The sequence below is a fragment of the Salvelinus namaycush genome, chromosome 2 (genome assembly GCF_016432855.1).
Source record: "Salvelinus namaycush isolate Seneca chromosome 2, SaNama_1.0, whole genome shotgun sequence".
Lineage (NCBI taxonomy): Eukaryota > Metazoa > Chordata > Actinopteri > Salmoniformes > Salmonidae > Salvelinus > Salvelinus namaycush.
The window spans coordinates 20,739,278-20,762,192 of NC_052308.1; the positions used below are offsets into that span (position 1 = coordinate 20,739,278).

The 22,915-nt window shown below is 43.8% G+C and overlaps 1 protein-coding gene across 1 annotated transcript in view; it reads left to right on the forward strand.

Annotated features, from left to right (window-relative positions):
• LOC120020641 (contactin-3-like) overlaps positions 1-22,915 on the forward strand; it is a 104,938-nt gene that overhangs the window by 44,593 nt on the left and 37,430 nt on the right. Inside the window, exon 4 of the mRNA XM_038964352.1 lies at positions 21,621-21,796. Coding sequence (XP_038820280.1) covers positions 21,621-21,796 — 176 coding nt within the window. The remainder of the gene's footprint in view (positions 1-21,620; positions 21,797-22,915) is intronic.

Genomic DNA, 22,915 nt, shown 5'->3' on the forward strand with positions numbered 1-22,915 from the left:
TCACTCCACCCCACCCCACATGTCACTCCACTCCACCCCACATGTCACTCCACCCCACCCCACATGTCACTCCACTCCATGTCACACCACTCCACCCCACCCCACATCACGCCACCCCACTCCACATGTCACTCCACCCCACCCCACCTCACTCCACTCTATCCCACATGTCACTCCACCCCACACCACCCCACATGTCACTCCACCTCACATGTCAGTCCACCCCATCCCACATCACACTTCTCCACCCCACCCCACATCACTCTACTCCACCCCACAACCCACACCACATGTCACTCCACCCCACCTTACCCCACATGTCACTCCACCCCACATGTCACGCCAACCCCACCCCAATTGTCACTCCACTCCACATGTCACTCCACTCCACCCCACATGTCACTCCACTCCACTTCACACCACCCTACATGTCACTCCACCCCACGTCACTCTACTCCACTCCACCCCACCACACATGTCACTCCACCCCACCCCACATGTCACGCCACCCCACCCCACATGTCACTCCACCCCACCCCACATGTCACTCCACTCCATGTCACACCACTCCACCCCACCCCACATCACGCCACCCCACTCCACATGTCACTCCACCCCACCCCACCTCACTCCACTCTATCCCACATGTCACTCCACCCCACACCACCCCACATGTCACTCCACCTCACATGTCAGTCCACCCCATCCCACATCACACTTCTCCACCCCACCCCACATCACTCTACTCCACCCCACAACCCACACCACATGTCACTCCACCCCACCTTACCCCACATGTCACTCCACCCCACATGTCACGCCAACCCCACCCCAATTGTCACTCCACTCCACATGTCACTCCACTCCACCCCACATGTCACTCCACTCCACTTCACACCACCCTACATGTCACTCCACCCCACGTCACTCTACTCCACTCCACCCCACCACACATGTCACTCCACCCCACCCCACATGTCACGCCACCCCACCCCACTTGTCACTCCACTCCACTTGTCACTCCACTCCACATGTCACTCCACTACACTTCACACAACCCTACATGTCACTCCACTCCACCCCACATGTCACTCCACTCCACAACACCCCACATGTCACTCCACTCCATCCCACCCCACATGTCACTCCACTCCACTCCCCCCCACGTCACACCACTCCACCCCACCCCACATGTTACTCCACTACACTCCACATGTCACTCCACCCCACCCCACTCCACCCCACCCCAACCCAAATTTCACTCCATCCCACAACTCCACCCCACGTCACTCTACTCCACCCCACCCCAAATTTCACTCCACCCCACCCCACGTCACTCTACTCCACTCCACCACATGTCACTTCACTTCACGCCACCCCACCCCACCCCACCCCACCCCACCCACCCCACATGTCATTTCACCCCACCCCACATGTCGCTACACTCCACACCTCATGTCACTCCACTCCACACCTCATGTCAAATCTTATTGTTTGATTTGTTACAACAATAGATTTGTGTCCTTGTTAGTGACCCATAATGAGCACTACTTTGGGCAGTGTGACTGTGTACTGAATGTAAGGTCATGTACTGTAGAACCAAGGGCATAGTGGCCATTGGACAACAATAATAATTTGTTTTTGATGTTCCCTGTCTCTTAATGTGACATCAGGGAGATGTTGTCGCCGTCTCTTACTTTATAGTCTTGTACTGGAAAAATACTTAAATAGTGCTCCGAGGACACATTAGGCAATTTGAGTTTCTAATTTAGTCTTGAAGCGATCACAGCGTGGAGCCAGAGGAGAGAACTTTGCATGCATCTCCTGCCCCGACAAAGTCTGTCTACTGAAATATTAATTATTCAATTTCAAATACAACCATGTTTAATGATGATATCCAGTAATATCTGATGACCTGTTGGTATTATTGTCTGCCAACTATCAGCGTTGAGACCAAGGGCCCTCTGTCTTCTTGTCAGCAGTGTGGATTTTCAGGGCCAGGATTAGCTACACTACATATACAAAAGTGTGTGGACACCTCTTCAAATTTGTGGATTCCGGTCAATTGTTAGTGCTGTTTATCGTGAAGTGGAAACAACGGCTCAGCCGTGAAGTGGTAGGCCACACAAGCTCACAGAACGGGACCACCGAGTGCAGAAGCGCATAGCGTGTTTTTTGTTTTTTTATTTCACCTTTATTTAACCAGGTAGGCTACTTGAGAACAAGTTCTCATTTGCAACTGCGACCTGGCCAAGATAAAGCATAGCAATTTGACACATACTGTACAACAACACAGAGTTACACATAGAATAAACAAAACATAGTCAATAATACAGTAGAACAAAAGAAAACAAAAAGTCTATATACAGTGAGTGCAAATGAGGTAAGATAAGGGAGTTAAGGAAATTAATAGGCCATGGTGGCGAAGTAATTACAATATAGCAATTAAACACTGGAATGGTAGATGTGCAGAAGATGAATGTGCAAGTAGAGATACTGGGGTGCAAAGGAGCAAGATCAATAAATAAATACTGTATGGGGATGAGGTAGGTAGGTAGATGGGCTGTTTACAGATGGGCTATGTACAGGTGCAGTGATCTGTGAGCTGCTCTGACAGCTGGTGCTTAAAGCTAGTGAGGGAGATATGAGTCTCCAGCTTCAGAGATTTTTGTAGTTCGTTCCAGTCATTGGCAGCAGAGAACTGGAAGGAGAGACGACCAAAGGAGGAATTGGCTTTGGGGGTGACCAGTGAGATAAACCTGCTGGAGTGCGTGCTATGAGTGGGTGCTGCTATGGTGACCAGTGAGCTGAGATAAGGCGGGGCTTTACCTAGCAGAGACTTGTAGATAACCTGTAGCCAGTGGGTCTGGCGACGAGTATGAAGCGAGGACCAACCAACGAGAGCGTACAGGTCGCAATGGTGGGTAGTGTATGGGGCTTTGGTGACAAAACGGATGGCACTGTGATAGACTGCATCCAGTTTGTTGAGTAGAGTGTTGGATGCTATTTTATAGATGACATCACCAAAGTCGATGATCGGTAGGATGGTCAGTTTTACGAGGGTATGTTTGGCAGCATTTTTTTATTTATTTATTTCACCTTTATTTAACCAGGTAGGCAAGTTGAGAACACGTTCTCATTTACAATTGCGACTTGGCCAAGATAAATCAAAGCAGTTCAACACATACAACAACACAGAGTTACACATGGAGTAAAATAAACATACAGTCAATAATACAGTAGAAGAATAAGTCTATATACAATGTGAGCAAGTGAGGTGAGATAAGGGAGGTGAAGGCAAAAAAAAAGGCCATGGTGGCGAAGTAAATACAATATAGCAAGTAAAACACTGGAATGATTGATTTGCAGTGGAAGAATGTGCAAAGTAGAGATAGAAATAATGGGGTGCAAAGGAGCCAAATAAATAAATACAGTAGGGAAAGAGGTAGTTGTTTGGGCTAAATTATAGATGGGCTATGTACATGTGCAGTAATCTATGAGCTGCTCTGACAGCTGGTGTTTAAAGCTAATGGGGGAGATATGAGTCTCCAGCTTCAGAGATTTTTGTAGTTTTTTCCAGTCATTGGCAGCAGAGAACTGGAAGGAGAGGCGGGCAAAGGAAGAGTTGGTTTTGGGGGTGACCAGAGAGATATACCTGCTGGAGCGCGTGCTACAGGTGGGTGCTGCTATGGTGACCAGCGAGCTGAGATAAGGGGGGACTTTACCTAGCAGGGTCTTGTAGATGACCTGGAGCCAGTGGGTTTGGCGACGAGTATGAAGCGAGGGCCAGCCAACGAGAGTGTACAGGTCACAGTGGTGGGTAGTATATGAGGCTTTGGTGACAAAACGGATGGCACTGTGATAGACTGCATCCAATTTATTGAGTAGGGTATTGGAGGCTATTTTGTAAATGACATCACCGAAGTCGAGGATTGGTAGGATGGTCAGTTTTACAAGGGTATGTTTGGCAGCATGAGTGAAGGATGCTTTGTTGCGGAATAGGAAGCCAATTCTAGATTTAACTTTGGATTGGAGATGTTTGATGTGAGTCTGGAGGGAGAGTTTACAGTCTAACCAGACACCTAGGTATTTGTAGTTGTCCACATATTCTAAGTCAGAGCCGTCCAGAGTAGTGATGCTGGACGGGCGAGCAGTTGCGGGCAGTGATCGGTTGAATAGCATGCATTTAGTTTTACTTGCGTTTAAGAGCAGTTGGAGGGCACGGAAGGAGAGTTGTATGCCATTGAAGCTCGTCTGGAGGTTAGTTAACACAGTGTCCAAAGAGGGGCCAGACGTATACAGAATGGTGTCGTCTGCGTAGAGGTGTACCAGAGAATCACCAGCAGCAAGAGCGTCATCATTGATGTATACAGAGAAGAGAGTCGGCCCGAGGATTGAACCCTGTGGCACCCCCATAGAGACTGCCAGAGGTCCGGACAACATGCCCTCCGATTTGACACACTGAACTCTATCAGAGAAGTAGTTGGTAAACCAGGTGAGGCAATCATTTGAGAAACCAAGGCTGTCGAGTCTGCCAATAAGAATGTAGTGATTGACAGAGTCGAAAGTATACAGAATGGTATACTTGGCCAGGTCGATGAATACGGCTGCACAGTAATGTCTCTTATCGATGGCGGTTATGATGTTGTTTCGGACCTTGAGCGTGGCTGAGGTGCACCCATGACCAGCTCTGAAACCAGATTGCATAGCGGAGAAGGTACGGTGGGATTCGAAATGGTCGGTAATCTGTTTGTTAACTTGGCTTTTGAAGACCTTAGAAAGACAGGGTAGGATAGATATAGGTCTGTAGCAGTTTGGGTCTAGAGAGTCACCCCCTTTGAAGAGGGGGATGACCGCCGCAGCTTTCCAATCTTTGGGAATCTCAGACGATACGAAAGAGAGGCTAGTAATAGAGGTTGCAACAATTTCGGGCAGATCATTTTAGAAAGAGAGGGTCCAGATTGTCTAGCCCGGCTGATTTGTAGGGGTCCAGATTTTGCAGCTCTTTCAGAACATCAGCTATCTGGATTTGGGTAAAGGTGAAATGGTGTGGGCTTTGGCGGGTTGTTCTGGAGGGTGCCGGGCAGTTGACCGGGGTAGGGGTAGCCAGGTGGAAAGCATGGCCAGCCGTAGAGAAATGCTTATTGAAATTCTCAATTATAGTGGATTTATCGGTGGTGACAGTGTTTCCTAGCTTTAGAGCAGTGGGCAGCTGGGAGGAGGTGCTCTTATTCTCCATGGACTTTACAGTGTCCCAGAACTTTTTTGAATTAGTACTACAGGATGCAAATTTCTGTTTGAAAAAGCTAGCCTTAGCTTTCCTAACTGCCTGTGTATATTTGTTCCTATCTTCCCTGAAAAGTTGCATATCACGCGGGCTATTCGATGCTAATGCAGAACGCCACAGGATGTTTTTGTACTGGTCAAGGGCAGACAGGTCTGGAGTGAACCAAGGACTATATCTATTCCTAGTTCTACATTTTTTGATTGGGGCATGCTTATTTAAGATGGTGAGGAAGGCACTTTTAAAGAATAGCCAGGCATCATCTACTGACAGGATGAGGTCAATGTCATTCCAGGATACCACGGCCAGGTCGATTAGAAAGACCTGCTCGCAGAAGTGTTTTTGGGAGTGTTTGACAGTGATGCGGGGTGGTCGTTTGGTCGCAGACCCATTACGGATGCAGGCAATGAGGCAGTGATCGCTGAGATCTTGATTGAAAACAGCAGAGGTGTATTTTGAGGGCGAGTTAGTTAGGATGACATCTATGATGGTGCCCGTGTTTATGGATTTGGAGTTGTACCTGGTAGGTTCATTGATAATTTGTGTGAGATTGAGGGCATCAAGCTTGGATTGTAGGATGGCCGGGGTGTTAAGCATGTCCCAGTTTAGGTCACCTAGTAGCACGAGCTCAGAAGATAGATTGGGGCAATCAATTCACATATGGTATCGAGGGCACAGCTGGGGGCAGAGGGAGGTCTATAGCAAGCGGCAACAGTGAGAGACTTGTTTCTGGAAAGGTGAATTTTTAGAAGTAGAAGCTCGAATTGTTTGGGTACAGACTTGGATAGTAATACAGAACTCTGCAGGCTATCTTTGCAGTAGATTGCAACACCGCCCCCTTTGGCAGTTCTATCTTGGTGGAAAATGTTGTAGTTAGCGATGAAGATTTCAAGAGATTTTGGTGATTTTCCTAAACCAGGATTCAGACACGACTAAGACATCCGTGTTGGCAGAGTGTGCTAAAGCAGTAAGTAAAACAAACTTAGGCAGTAGGCTTCTAATGTTAACATGCATGAAACCAAGGCTTTTACGGTTACAGAAGACAACAAATGAGAGCACCTGGGGAGTAGAGCTAGGCTCTGCAGGACCTGGATTAACCAGAGGAGAAGTAGGATAAGGGTACGGCTAAATGCTATACGAACTGGCCGTTTAGCACGTTCGGAACAGAGTGTAAAAGGAGCAGGTTTCTGGGCACGATAGCATAGATTCAAGGCATAGTGTACAGTCAAAGGTAAGGTAGGATGTGAGTACATTGAAGGTAAACCTAGGCATTGAGTAATGATGAGAGAGATATAGTCTCTAGAGACGTTTAAACCAGGTGATGTCATCGCATATGTAGGAGGTGGAACAACATGGTTGGTTAAGGCATATTGAGCAGGGCTAGAGGCTCTACAGTAAAATAAGACAGTAATCACTAACCAGGACAGTAATGGACGAGGCATATTGATATTAGAGAGAGGCATGCGTAGCCAAGTGAACATATGGGTCCAGTGAGTGGTTGGGCTGACTGGGAACACGGCGATTCAGACAGTTAGCAGGCCGATGCTAACAGTTAGTAGGCTGGGGCTAAACAAGCTAGCAGTTAGCAGACTGGGGCTGGCAAGCTAGCAGTTAGCAGACCGGGTTAGCAAGCAAGCAGTTAGCAAGGGCTAGCAGTTAGCAGACCGGGGCAGGCAAGTTAGCCTTTGGGGGACGTCGCGATGGGGGTAAGTCTGTTTTTGCCTCTTCGTGCGGTGACGTCGATAGACCAGTCGTGGAGTTAGTAGGGTTCCAGGTAGCTCTAGGTAGCTAGCAGGCCTAGCAGGTTAGCAGAATGGGCCTTCAGCGGGCGTCACGCCTGAGGGGCCTGTTGGAATCCTCGGGCAGATTATGTCGGTATTCCAGTCGTAGAGGATCGGCGGGGTTCCGTGCCCCGTACCGGCAGTAGAAGGCATCCGGATATTGTAGCCCAGGAGTAGGCTTCGGTGGTAACACAGGAGCCCTGGCCGGGCTAGCTTCAGGCTGATTGGTGCTTGCTCCGGGATGGAAACGCTAGCCAGGAGTGGTCACCTGGGATTGCGGTTAGCTAGTTGCGAAGATCCAGATGAAAATGTTCCGAGTTTGCGGTAGGAATCCAGGGATATGGAGAGAAATAGGTCTGTTATGCTCTGGTTTGAGTCACGTTGTTCAAACTGGCGAGAGCTTTCCGAGCTAAAGGTTAGCTGTTGACCGCTAGCAATGGTTTGCTAACTGATAGCTGGTAGGTAGTTAGCTGGCTAACTTCAGTTGAGGGATCCCAGATCTGATGTAAATAGAAATACTTTAGAAAAAAGCAGATCCACGCCACATTGGGTGAGGTGGGTTGCAGGAGAGTATTTAGAAAGATATGCGAAGAAAAATATGTAAAAAGATATATACAAGGAACACGACAGGACAAAAGACAAAGACGTCTGACTGCTACGCCATCTTGGAATGAATGGTGTGAAAATGTCAAAATGTGTGAAAATTGTCTGTCCTCGGTTGAAACACTCACAATTGAGTTCCAACCTGCCTTTGGAAGCAACGTCAGCACAATAAAGCTTGCCGCCACTTTGGAGCAATGAAAACGCATTCTCTGGAGTGATTAATCACGTTTCACCATCTGGCAGTCCGACGGACGTATCTGGGTTTTTCGAATGACAGGAGAATGCTACTTGCCCGAATGCATAGTGCCAACTGTAAAGTTTGGTTGAGGAGAAATAATGGTCTGGGGCTGTTTTTCATGGTTCAGCCTAGGCCCTTTAGTTCCAGTGAAGGGAAATCTTAATGCTACAGCATACAATGACATTCTAGATGATTCTGTGCTTCCAATTTGTGGCAACAGTTTGGGGAAGGCCCTTTCCTGTTTAAGCATGACAATGCCCCCGTGCACAAAGCGGGGTCCATACAGAAATGGTTTGTCAAGATCGGTGTGGAAGAACTTGACTGGCCTGCACAGAGCCCTGACCTCAACCCCATCAAACACCTTTGGGATGAATTGGAACGCCGACTGCGAGCCAGGCCTAATCGCCCAACATCAGTGCCCGACCTCACTAATGCGCTTGGGGAATAATGGAAGCAAGTCTCTGCAGCCATGTTCCAACATCAATTGGAAAGCCTTCCCAGAAGAGTTAAGGCTGTTATAGAAGCACAGGGGGGAACCATCTCCATATTAATGCTCATGATTTTGGAATGACGAGCAGGTGTCCAGTTCACATACTTTTGGTCATATAGTGTCTGTGTCTGTGTCTGTGAGTGTGAGGGCCTGCTTTTGCCTGTGTGTGTGGCCTCAGGGGAAACCAGGTGAGGTCTGCTGCTGGAGACAGCTCTGAGCGTGGCTCCATTCGAGGCCTCATGCAACCTTGATGTAAACCTCAAGGTCAGCCAGAGTTCATCAAATCAAATCAAATGTTATTAGTCACATGCGCCGAATACAACCGGTGTAGACCTTACAGTGAAATGCTTACTTACGGGCCTCGAACCAACAATGCAGTTTAAAAAAATACGGATAAGAATAAGAAATAAAAGTAACAAGTAATTAAAGTGTCAATGCATAGATGATAACAACAGAGAGTACCAGCGGTGTAAAAGGGGGGGAGAGGGAGAGGGGGGGGGGGGCAAAGCAAATAGTCTGGGTAGCCATTTGATTAGGGGTTCAGGAGTCTTATGGCTTAGGGGTTGTTTAGAAGCCGTTTAGAAGCCTCTTGGACTTAGACTTGGTGCTCGGGTACCACTTGCCGTGCGGTAGCAGAGAGAACAGTCTATGACTAGGGTGGCTGGAGTCTTTGACAATTTGTAGGGCCTTCCTCTGACACCGCCTGGTATAGAGGTCCTGGATGGCAGGAAGCTTTGCCCCAGGGATGTACTGGGCCGTTCGTACTACCCTCTGTAGTGCTTTGTGGTCGGAGGTCGAGCAGTTGCCGTAGCAGGCAGTGATGCAACCAGTCAGGGTGCTCTTGATGGAGCAGCTGTAGAACCTTTTGAGGATCTGAGGACCCATGGAAAAAATATTTTCAGTCTCCTGAGGGGGAATGGGTTTTGTCGTGCCCTCTTCACGACTGTCTTGGTGTGCTTGGACCATGTTAGTTTGTTGGTGATGTGGACACCAAGGAACTTGAAGCTCTCAAACTGCTCCACTGCAGCCCCGTCGATGAGAATGGGGGCGTGCTCGGTCCTCTTTTTCCTGTAGTCCACAATTATCTCCTTTGCCTTGATCAAGTTGAGGCAGAGGTTGTTGTCCTAGCACCACACAGCCAGGTCTCTGATCTCTTCCCTATAGGCTGTCTCGTTGTTGTCGGTGATCAGGCCTACCACTGTTGTGTCATTGGCAAATTTAATGATGGTGTTGGAGTCGTGCCTGGCCGTGCAGTCATGAGTGAACAGGGAGTACAGGAGGAGACTAAGTACACACCCCTGAGGGGCCCCAGTGTTGAGGATCAGCATGACAGACGTGTTGTTGCCTACCCTTACCACCTGGGGCGGCCCGTCAGGAAGTACAGGATCCAGTTGCAGAGGGAGGTGTTAGTCCCAGGCTTAGTGATGAGCTTCGTGGGCACTATGGTGTTGAACGTTGAGCTGTAGTCAATGAACAGCATTCTCACATAGGTGTTCCTTTTGTCCAGCTGGGAAAGGGCAGTGTGGAGTGCGATTGAGATTGCGTCATCTGTGGATCTGTTTGGGTGGTATGCGAATTGGAGTGAGTCTAGGGTATCCTGGAGGATGCTGTTGATGTGAGCCATGACCAGCTTTCAAAGCACTTAATGGCTACCGACATGAGTGCTACGGGGCGGTAATCATTTAGGCAGGTTACCTTCGCTTTCTTGGACAAAGGGATTGTGGTGGTCTGCTTGAAGCGTGTAGGTACAGTGGTTCCTCCTTTAAAAGTTGTGAGCTTACGCCGGGGGATTCATAGGTCATTTGTGGTTTAGTACGGTACCCTGCGTCACCACTTCATTGCTCCAGACCAGCGCAAGGGGGAGTTAGAGCACTGATTATGCTTTTGGGTCCTACTGTGTCTCTAACTGACAATGAATGGGCGACATGAACTTAAATAGAAACTGATAATTGTGCACGACTTCAGTATTACTTACTAAAACTGTTGTTACACAAAGGTTTTTATTATTTTATTTTGTTAGAATTATTTTATTCTTACTGTAGTACTGTAGGCCATTCCTGACCGGTCAGGTTGTGAAGCACCTGAGTGGCGCAGCGGTCTAATATCTCTGTTGCTACAGATGCTGGTTCAATACCCATGCCGGCCTCGACTGGGAGACCCATGAGATGGCTGTAGGTGTTTGGTTTTTCTCCCTCCAAAAACAGAAATAAATCATTCAAAGTAACAAACTGGCTTTATTTACAAATTAGTAACAATGGTTCACCCCATGTTCAACAATGGCCTTTATCTCGCTCATTTTACATTATTTGAAAATGAAATCATCTCCAAAATATTGTTATTTTTTAAACAAAGCGATTATTATTATTAATTTAGAATTATATAAAAGCCTGTTGGATATTCTCACAGGATATATTGTTAACCCTGTTATTAGCAGGACAATATATATTGGTCATGGCTCCCGAGTGGCTCACAATGGGACTGCCTTGCAGTTCCCCAGGTGTATCCACTGAAAGCACGCAAGGTTCAAGGCACGAGGTCAGGGGGCACGGGATGGGCCGCAGAGCCACGCACAGAAGACCGACCTAGCCCATTGGAAAGGGAGGAGGAGGAAGGGGGGGTGGACCCCCACCCCGCCAAACTGGCAACACTTTAATAAGGGCCATTGTGCTAATAATGGCACTGACTAGGGAAACATTCCTGCTGTTCTGTTCTTAGTGCCAGTCTGCACGTTCAAACTAAAACAATGCAACTAATAATGGCATCTTTATGCTTTCATTAATAAAATAATTAGAAAAATACTCTTTCAAAATGCCGATGTTTATTTAGCTATGCGTCCATAACGAATTACTATGTGTTAGCTGGTGGCATTTTGAAAACAGGTTTTCAAACACTTGTAGCCCGATTAGCAGGACAGTAGACTCTTTATAGCCCGGCTACTGAACATCCCCCTACCTGCAATGTATTCGATGCTTAAGTACTCTGAAGTGTTACATTTATAACTCAAAACAGCTGATGTTTATTTAGTTATGGATCCATAACGAATTACTGTGGGAATAAATATCACGGAATGACATAAATATTGCAACAAAGTTGTCTAATGCAGGTAAACAGATTGTTGCTTACTGGAAAATAGTCTTTCAAACACATGGTCACGTTGTACAGCGGCATTATTGCTATTAGCAGGGCTATATTTTGGGCTTTATGGGCGGTGCACAATTGGCCCGGCGTTCCTCTCCCTCTAAAAACAGAAATAAATGTTTTGGCCTTTACAAATATTATTTTGGCCTTTATTCAGATTATAATTGCTCTCTTTAAATTTTTTGAAAATGAAATAACCTCCAAAATAACATTATATATTATCAGTCATATAGCTGGCACCTACATAAAGCTGAGTGACATTCATGGCTTTGGATCAAAATAAATAAGTAGCAACATTCTTTCTTTGATAAAGAAATGTTTTGGTTATCCTGACCTGGACACCATGTACAGTATTATAATAGCCCATTATGGGCTATTAGCAGAACAATATACCTTTACCAACAACTCTCTGTATTTTGGGAGGCTCCGGAGTGGATGAGGGCTCCCACAGTGCAAAATATGGTGCTACAGATGCAGGTTCGATACCCATGCCGGCCTACACCGGGAGACCCATGAGGTGGCCTTTGGTTTTAATTTAGAATTCTCCAATCCTCTATATGTAATTATTTGCGGAGAGTCACATGTTTTTTGATATACTGTAGGCCTACCGTAGGCGACATGAGTCTGTTGAGTAATGTGCTGTTAAAAGTGGTGTAGGTTGTTGTGTCTTTGAAGACTGTTATTTTATCAAATCAATTCTCTGTAATTATTATTACATGATTAAACTAATCATGTAAATGTAATTAACTAGGAAGTCGGGGCACCATGGAAAATCTTCAGATCACAAAGTTATAATTTTCAGATATTTTAATATCTAATCAATTAGTCTAATATTAATGAATTATTCTTTACCTCACATTAGTCTCATTACCAACGTTGTAAATTGTTGGTTATCTGCACGAACCCAGCCTTTACTATGAATCATCCATACACCAATTGGCTTAATCATTTATGTACTAACTAACTAAATAATCACAGAAATGCACAAACAAACAGTAGATATGTTACTATCAAATGATAGGGAAGATTCCCTAGTGGGCTAAACCGATATGACGACTTGGTGGACAAAGGGAACGGGGTGTGGACTGAGAAAGAGCGGGAAAGACAAAAGAAATCAGTACACAGTTGATAATTATATTAATTGAAATGCTAATCTTTTGCACATGAACGCTCACTCATTCGGGAATAATTGCAATCAATATATATTTACGCCCATGTGTCGTGATCTTTCCTGTTTGAATCCGGTCCGTCTGCTGGAGAGTTCAGCCGATTCTCTCTCTCTCGCTTTCTCTTTCCCTGAAGATTAAAGTCTTTTGTGGTTAGAATGGGGGTTTTATTTATTATTTATTTATTATTTATTTGTAAGAGTAGAAAAGGCGGTTCTATGACGCCTGATCATGTCTGTGCTCACGGGGGCAGGCCAATGACTTAGTTAACCTGATGAGGATAGAGGGCGCTATTTACACTTTGGGGTAAAAACGTGCCCAATTTAAACGGCCTCGTACTCTATTCTTGCTCGTACAATATGCATATTATTATTACTATTAAATAGAAAACACTCTCTAGTTTCTAAAACCGTTTGAATTTTGTCTGTGAGTAAAACAGAACTCATTTGGCAGCACACTTTCTGACCAGGAAGTGGAAAGTCTGAAAATTATGCTCTGTTCAAGGGCCTGCCTATAAATGGGCATGACACGTATGAGTATACATGCACGTCATACACCTTCCCCAGGATGTCAAGATGCAGTGAGAGAAGAAATGGAGTGATTATCTTGGTCTGAGATGGAATACGTCCTCTTGGAATGACGTGTCACCCATTTTATGTTTTCAGGAAGGCGCGAAGTTGGTCCTGGATTTGCCATCGGAATAGCTGTCGTTATAGGCGATTACTATCTCCGGCTTTGATTTTATTTGATACATGTGACCATATCATCGTAAAGTATGTTTTTTCAATATAGTTTTATTAGATTTTTGAAATTTATTCGGGACGTTAGGCGTGTTGCGTTGTGTGCCTTTGTTCAGAAAGGAGAGCTTCGAGCCACTTGGCCAGTGTGCTTGCTAAATCAGGAGGGAAAAACGATGTTCTAAATCCAAACAACGACTGTTCTGGACAAAGGACCCCTTGTCCAACATTCTGATGGAAGATCACCAAAAGTAGGACCCATTTTGTGATGCTATTTCATATATCTGTCGAACTGTATACTACTAGTTTTGCGCCCAGATTTTGGGCACTCTCTCGCTATAACGTAAGGTGGATGTCGTAATGAAGATATTTTTAGAATTCTAACACTGCGATTGCATTAAGAACTAGTGTTACTATCATTTCCTATACAACATGTATTTTTTTGTAATGTTTATGAATAGCTATTTGGTCAGAATAGGTGAGAGTCTAATAGAAATATCCGCACATTCTGGGAAAAAGAAGCTACATTAGCATAATGGATAACCACTGATTTCAGCTCTAAATATGCACATTTTCGAACAAAACATAAGTGTATGTATAACCTGATGTTATAGGACTGTCATCTGAGGAAGGTTTATGAAGGTTAGTGAAAATTGATATCTTTTGCTGGTTTATTCGCTAACGCTAACGTGCCTATTGCTATCGCTAACGTGCCTTGATGAATGAATGCGGTTGTGTGTAGGCTATTGTAGTAAGCTAATATAATGCTATATTGTGTTTTCGCTGTAAAACACTTAAAAAATCTGAAATATTGGCTGGATTCACAAGATGCTTGTCTTTCATTTGCTGTACACGATGCATTTTTCAGAAATGTTTTATGATGAGTATTTAGGTATTCCACGTTGGTCTCTATAATTACTCTGGCTGCTTCGGTGCTATTTTTGACGGTAGCTGTGATGGTAGCTGCAATGTACAACTGATTTATACCTCAAATATGCACATTTTTCGAACAAAACATAGATTTATTGTGTAACATGTTATAAGACTGTCATCTGATGAAGTTGTTTCTTGGTTAGTTTGGTTGGTTCTTGGTTAGTTAGGTTGGCTTTGTGCATGCTACCTGTGCTGTGAAAAATGTCTGTCCTTCTTTGTATTTGGTGGTGAGCTAACATAAATATACGTGCTGTTTTCGCTGTAAAACATTTAAAAAATCGGACATGTTGACTGGATTCACAAGATGTGTATCTTTCATTTGCTGTATTGGACTTGTTCATGTGTGAAAGTTAAATATTTCTAAAAAATATTTTTTGAATTTCGCGCTCTGCCTTTTCAGTGGAATGTGGGAGGAGTTCCGCTAGCGGAACGCCTGGGCGAGACAGGTTAAACTTTAAAGGGAATACAGTTCTCTTACATTAAAGGTTTAACATCACATTACATAATTTCACAAATAGTTTCATCTTTACTCATTCATTTTATACAATAATTAGATGCAAACCCCATAATTGCGAAATGTACACATTCAGAGATATAGTTATGTGTGTGTTCCTGTCCTCTCTGAGTTCACCAAATGAAACACACTTGTCATACCCATCCCTTAAGTGTCCACGGACCATTCCCACCTCCTCACAAGTGGACATTTTGTTTCATATTCCCATTTTGGGGATTTAGGAGTTCGCCACGTGAAATCCTTTGTTTTCTCTGTGTCTCTCTCTCTGCATGACCAGGGGGAGCGAGTCTCCGCCCAAAAAATGTATGGCCTGAGATAACAGAACCTGGGTGTAGAAGGGTGAGAGAGAGGGGGAAGCCACAATCTATACCCAGAAAGGGCCACATCATGACAAGGTCTTATTTATTTAAAGAGTGTATTGAAGTTAGAAGCAATAGGATTGATTTAACTGGGCAAGTCAGTTAAGAACAAATTCTTATTTATAAGTATAGCCTACGCCTTCCTCCCCGTCGGGGAATTGAACCCCGGTCTCCCGCGTGCCCGCAGGACACTGAATTCTTTCGCTAAATAGACCAGTACTGTACTCCCGACCGTCATATTGTTTTAGCGCCATATTTTCCATCCTAATGGAAACCCAGAGTGTTTTTCGTTTTCCTTGGAATAGAAACACTATAATAGTAATCAAATTCATTAAGCAAGTATCAGTCAAAATTTTGGACACACCTACTCATTCCAGGGTTTTTCTTCATTTTTCTACATTGTAGAATCATGGTGAAGACATCACAACTATGAAATAACACATATGGAATCAGTTAAGAACAAATTCTTATTTACAAGTACAGCCTAATCCTTCCTCCCCGTCGGGGAAATGAACCCTGGTCTCCCGCGTGCCCACAATCTCTAGTACAGCCATTATTGAAGGCTACCAAATGCTTCTCAAAGATGCCCTCTGGTGGTCAAACTAGCACTAACTAATATTAACGCTACCAGTGGCTCACACTTAAATAATGTGCCATAGAATTCTGCGGCACCATGCAAGCTGCGCCGCAGTACACTGCAACTTTTAAAGGAGGAACCACTGTATTACAGACTCAGTCAGGGAGAGGTTGAAAATGTCAGTGAAGTAATCTTTGAAGCATGCTTTGAGTACACATCCTGGTAATCCATCTGACCCCCCGGCTTTGTGAATGTTGACCTGTTTAAAGGTCTTGCTCACATTGGCTACCGAGAGCATTATCACAGTCATCCAGAACAGCTGGTGCTCTCATCATCCAGAACAGCTGTTGCTCTCGTGTAGTAGGATTCAATCTTAATCCTGTATTGACGCTTTGCTTGTTTGATGGTTCGTTAGAGGGCAAAGCGGGATTTCTTATAGACGTCCAGATTAGTGTCCCGCTCCTTGAAAGCAACAGCTCTAGCCTTTAGCTTGATGTGGATGTAGCCTGTAATCCATGGCTTCTGGTTGGGATATGTACGCACGGTCACTGTGGGGACGATGTCGTCAATGCACTTATTGATGAATCCGATGACTAAGGTGGTATACTCCTCAATGCCATTGGATGAATCCCGGAACATATTCCAGTCTGTGCTAGCAAAACAATCCTGTAGCGTAGAATCCTCGACATCTGACCACTTCCGTATTGAGCGAATCACTGGTGCGTCCTGCTTTAGTTTTTGCTTGTAAGCAGGAATCAGGAGGATAGAATTATGGTCGGATTTGCCAAATTGAGGGTGGGGGAGAGCTTTGTATGCATCTCTGTGTGTGGAGTAAAGGTGGTCTAGAGTTTTCTTCCTCTGGTTGTACATGTGACATGCTGGTAAAAATGAGGTAAAACTGATTTAAGTTTGCTTGCATTAAAGTCCTCGGCCACTAGGAGCGCCGCTTCTGGATGAGAATTTTCTTGTTTGCTTATGACCTTATAGAGTTGGTTGAGTGCGCTCTTAGTGCCAGCATCAGTCTTTGGTGGTAAATAGACGGCTACGAATAATATAGATGAGAACTCTCTTGGTAGATAGTGTGGTCTACAGCTTATCATAAGGTACTCTACCTCAGGCGAGCAATACCTCGAGACTCCTTTAATATTAGACATCGCAAACCAGCTGTTATTGACAAAAAGACACACACCCCCACTCCTCGTCTTTCCAGACGTAGCTTCTCTGTTCTGCCGATGCATTGAAAATCCCTACAGCTCTATATTGTCTGTGTCGTCATTCAGCCACGACTCGGTGAAACATAGGATATTACAGATCTTAATGTCCCGTTGGTAGGATAATCGTAATCGTAGGTACATCCATTTTATATCCCAATGATTGCATGTTAGCAAGTAGAATTGATGGCAATGGGAGTTTACTCGCTCGCCTACAGATTCTCAAAAGGCAGCCTGATCTGCGTCCTCTTTTCCTCCGTCTTTTCTTCACGCAAAGGACGTGGATCTGGGCCTGTTCCCGGGAGACCAGTGTATCTTTCTCGTTGGAATCGTTAACCTCTCTTGGGTACGTGAGACGTTAGCGTCCCACCTCTTCAACAGCCAGTGAAACTGCTGGGCGCCAAATTCAAATACAGAAATAGTCATTAGAAAAATTCAGAAAACAAAACATATTTTACATAGGTTTAAAGATTAACTTCTTGTGAATCGAACCATGGGGTCAGATTTTTAAAATGCTTTACGGCGAAAGCATACCTTACGATTATTTGAGAACATAGCCCAGCAGACAAATCATTACAAACAGTAACCAGCCAAGTAGAAGAGTTACACAAGTCAGAAATAGAGATAAAATGAATCCCTTACCTTTGATGATCTTCATATGGTTGTACTCAGCAGACATTCATTTACTCAATAAATTTTCCTTTTGTTCGATAAAGTCTCTTTATATCCAAAAACCTCAGTTTTGTGTGCGTGTTTTCTTCAGTAATCCATAGGCTCAAACGCAGTCAAAACAGGCAGACAAAAAATCCAAATTGTATCCATAAAGTTCATACAAACATGTCAAACGATGTTTATGTTCAATCCTCAGGTTGTTTTTAGCCTAAATAATCGATAATATTTCAACCGGACAATAACGTCGTCAATATAAAAGGTAAACAAGAAAGGCACTCTCGGTCGTGCGCATGAAAAAGCTCTGTGACACTTTAGGGTCCACTCATTCAGACTGCTCTTACTTCCTCATTTTTCAGAATACAAGCCTGAAACAATTTCTAAAGACTGTTGACATTTAGTGGAAGGCATAGGAACTGCAAGTTGAGTCCTAAGTCAATGGGTAGCCTAGTGGTTAGAGCGTTGGGCTAGTAACCGAAAGGTTGCAAGTTCAAATCCCCGAGCTGACAAGGTACAAATCTGTCGTTCTGCCCCTGAACAAGGCAGTTAACCCACTGTTCCTAGGCCGTCATTGAAAATAAGAGTTTGTTCTTAACTGACTTGCCTAGTTAAATAAAGGTTAAATGTAAGTCGCTCTGGATAAGAGCGTCTGCTAAATGACTTAAATGTAATGGATACTGTAATGGCATTGAATAGAAAACTACAAAAAAAACTACTTCCCGAATGGATTGTTCTCAGGTTTTCGCCTGCCAAATCAGTTCTGTTATACTCACTGACACTATTTTAAAAGAGAGAAAGAAAATGTCGAGCTACCCCTCTCACGCGCAGGAACTAATCAAAGGACACCTGACTAGTTTTGAAAAATCTCACTCATTTTTCAAAATAAAAGCCTGAAACTATGTATAATGCCTGGTCACAGCCTGAGGAAGCCATTGGAAAAGGAATCTGGTTGATACCCCTTTAAATGGAAGAAAGACGGGAAATGAAACACAGATTTTTTTTGGGGAAAATCACTTCCGGGTTAGATTTCCTCAGGTTTTTGCCTGCAAAATCAGTGTTGTTATACTCAGACAATATTTTGACAGTTTTGGAAACTTTGGAGTGTTTTCTATCCTAATCTATAAATTATATTCTACGATCTGGATCTGAGAAATAGTCCGTTTACATTGGGAACGTTATTTAAAAAAAAATTATAATAATCTGACCCCTAGTGTCAAGAAGTTAAGCAAAATCCCTCAAATTCCAGGGCTTAACTTCCCAAGGAAGAATTCTGGAAATTTACCGGAAAGTTTCCGACCCTTTGCAACCCTAGTCCTCATTTGTCCGGAGCTGGCAACAGGTTTGAGGGCACAGACTGCTATACAGGTCACAGCATGCTGCTTGCAACAATCGTATACTCTCACAGTAAAAATATAATTGGAGCCGGCTGTCTAATTTAATGTTTTTGCCTCCATATTTGAGGTTTTGCTCACAACCTCACAGGTGATGAGAACCATTTTACTGACTGTTAGAGAGATACACATCACTGCATATGATGATGGTGATGATGATGGTGACGACTCAAATACAATATGACTATGCTAACATGGATAATTCATGTTTTGAATAGCGGATGGCAAAGGATAGTTATGTCCGCATGGGGTTTAATTGGTGGAGTGATAATAACAGCTCAGTGTGATGACTGCTTGGTAATTTGTGTGATTTCAATTATATTGGTTCAGGTTAAATAACTCCACAGCTGCTTGTGTTGTGGTGAAATTACACTAGCTGTAGCACTGTGGTCTATCCTTGTTGTTTACTCTTACTCTCATGGAATGGGTGCTCTATATGTGACGGGAGTTTCATGCTCTGTCACCTAGCCTTCACTCTCAGTGGGGTTTCATACCAGGCCTTTTCTGGTGGCTACTTAGTGGTGGCAGGTGAGGGGTGTCTCTGACAACTTGTCCCACTGTTCAGGCTTGCAGTTTAAGGTGTTGCTGCTGCTGCTGCTGCTAGATGGGGTGGCTGGCATAGTGACTGGCTGTGTCGTGCATAGACACCATCACACCCAGCAGAGGCAGAGCTCAGCCATCTGCTCCAGGGCTGTCTGATCTGCTCAGCCTGCCTACTGTCCTCTCCCATTAACTTCAGATATTCTGGGGTGGTTGTGAATATAACTAGCCACCAGACCACCTCTCCCTCTCCCCCTCTCCTCTTCATTATAAATCAAATCAAATCAAATTTTATTGGTCACATACACATATTTAGTAGATGTTATTGAAGGTGTAGCGAAATGCTTGTGTTCCTTGCTCCAACAGTGCAGTAGTATCTAACAATTTACAACAATACACACAAATCTAAAAGTCAAATAATGGAATTAAGAAATATATAAATATTAGGACGAGATTACACATGTGAGATCCTCCTTCTATAGACTGTATACCTATGGTAACATGATGAATCATACTGTCACGCCCTGACCATAGTTTGCTGTGTATGTTTCTATGTTTTGTTTGGTCAGGGTGTGATCTGAGTGGGCATTCTATGTTGTTTGTCTAGTTTGTCTATTTCTATGTGTTTGGCCTGATATGGTTCTCAATCAGAGGCAGGTGTTTGTCGTTGTCTCTGATTGGGAGCCATATTTAGGTAGCCTGTTTTGTATTGTGGCTTGTGGGTGATTGTTCCTGTTCGTGTGTTCCTGTGTTTAGTGTTCACTATTTCGGGACTGTTGCGTCTTCATTTATTTTGTCAGTTTATTGTTTTTGTTCTTTCTTGAAAGTATTCTAATAAATATGAATACTCACCACGCTGCGTATTGGTCCGATATCTCCTACTCCTCCTCAGACGAGGAGGACGAAGACAGCCGTTACACATACTGTATCAACAGAGCAGTTTGGAACATGTATAAACAAGCTGTTTTTTATTTTAAAGCAATTGAGATTCAATAAGTCATCAAACTGCCTTGTTTGTTGCATTCATATTTGTGTGCCCAGGAAACATAGGCTTCATCACACACTGTAACTTAAAACATTTTGAAAATAATTTTGGTATCTGGAATGGTGACAAAATATGTCTGATTAAGTGAAAACCACACTGTGATAGATGACTAATGCAGTCAACAACATGAAAGACAGCTATATCTTTTGTAGTCTGTCAGGCGGGAGTACTGAAAAGGGGAAAAATAATATAGATTTTTTTTACTCATCATTGGAATTGTCATTTCACTGTCCCAGAATGGCATTGTTCAAGCTAGCTGGCTCAAAGTCTCATCCTAATCATTCACAATTACTTGCTTTCTTAAGTGGAAAATAATCCATACTTATCATGCCTCTCAGCTTCGTTAATTTTCCTTTTTCCTTTTTAGGTTTCTGTTTCACTTTGGAAAAACAAAAATGAGTTTTCCTATTTTGTAAATTGTTTATTGCAGCAAATCATTAGTACTAAACAGTCCAAAACATTTTATATTTTACTTTATTTGACCTCACTCAGTGTATGGTTTTTACCATGGCTGGTGATTGATGTTTTTAGACAACTTGAAAATATTATTTGTTTTGCGCTATGACTCATGAACATTATTGTAAATCATTAATGTGAGATGTGAAGTACATTTTTTCCATAATACAATTATGTACAATAGAAACAAATAAGCCAGTCTTTGAAATGCCAAGGCAGGTAGCTAGGCTAACCCAATACACTATGAAAAGTCTCATGCTAAAAACACCAACAATTACAGGGTGATTATATCCAATATCTTTCATTTGATTCAATTGTCTTTATCATGAGGGAATCATAAAGATTCAAACTAATGTTTTGATATTTCCTGTCTCGTGGTGTTCACAGAATAATGGCCACCTGCACCCATCAAATGGATCCATATGATAAATGTTTGTGAGTGTGCATCTCCAGAGGCCAGGCTGCTGATTGTGTTTACGTCTTTCCAGATGGTCGCTTAACGGAACGCTCATTGATCTGGGGAGTGACTACCGGCGTCACATGTCTGGAGGCAACCTGATCATTAACAGTCTGGACAGGGACCAAGACACGGGGGTATACCAGTGCACTGCATTCAACACATGGGGGATCATCCTCAGCTGCCGAGCCTCTCTGCAATTTGCATGTAAGTGATTGGGCTATTTTTAACACGTGTGTGTGTGTGTGTGTGTGTGTGTGTGTGTGTGTGTGTGTGTGTGTGTGTGTGTGTGTGTGTGTGTGTGTGTGTGTGTGTGTGTGTGTGTGTGTGTGTTGCTGTGGCCTTAGCATTCTGATTTCTTGTTTGGTTTGCTTCAAATATATATTTTTAAGGGATAATTGAATGAAATGTCAGATGCAACAAAATGGGTAAGGCAGCTTCTGACTCCATTGATTCTCATTAGTCACTGTGTTTCCAGCTTTGACAGCATCTGTGCTCACTCGGTATTGACTGATACTTTGCAAATCTATGCCAGCGTCTGCAGTCTGGACTTGAAAGGAAAACAACACAAATAAAGCTTAAGACTTTGCAAACCAGACACAATCATTTATATGAATATGAGGCTTTGGCATGATTCTCTACCATATAGAGAGCCGACAGACCTACAGTGTAGAGACACCTCTCCCCTCTCACTGATCATGCCGTCTCACTATTGATCATGTCCTAGAGATAGAGAGCCTTAGCTTCCCCTTAAGAGATTGACTGCCTTTACCCTCATGGGCTGGATAATGAATCTCACTTGTGGGGCCTAGGTGAGGAGGGAAGCTGCTTGATATTTATTGTCTAGTAGGTGAATGCACAGAGGAGGTATTGGCGATACATGAAGGTTGCTGCATAGGCTGCTAGCTTTTCCTCGTATTGAAGAAGCTGCCATAGACAAGGATGGCTTGCTTCCTCCATTTCCTGTCTCCACAATTCAACTGTCATTTTGATGATGTGTTTCTTTTTTGTGATGTGTTATGGCCATCAACTTCATCCTACTTACATTGAATTTCGGAACAACTGTAACACAACTGTAATACAAATGTATCAAACACGGGTAGAAGCCACACCAGGGAGTACTTGTGACTTGTGTTGCTATTCCTTTGTGATAGAAATAGAATGAACCTGAAGATTTTGCAATGGTTTGGATAAGATACCTCTATATATTTTTTTTTCTGGCTTCCCTCCTGACCATTCTTGTTGGCTCTCAGAGTTGGAGTCTGTGCAGAGGAGACATATTAGCATAGAGGAAGCACTCATTCTGCTACAGACAGGGTAGAGCCA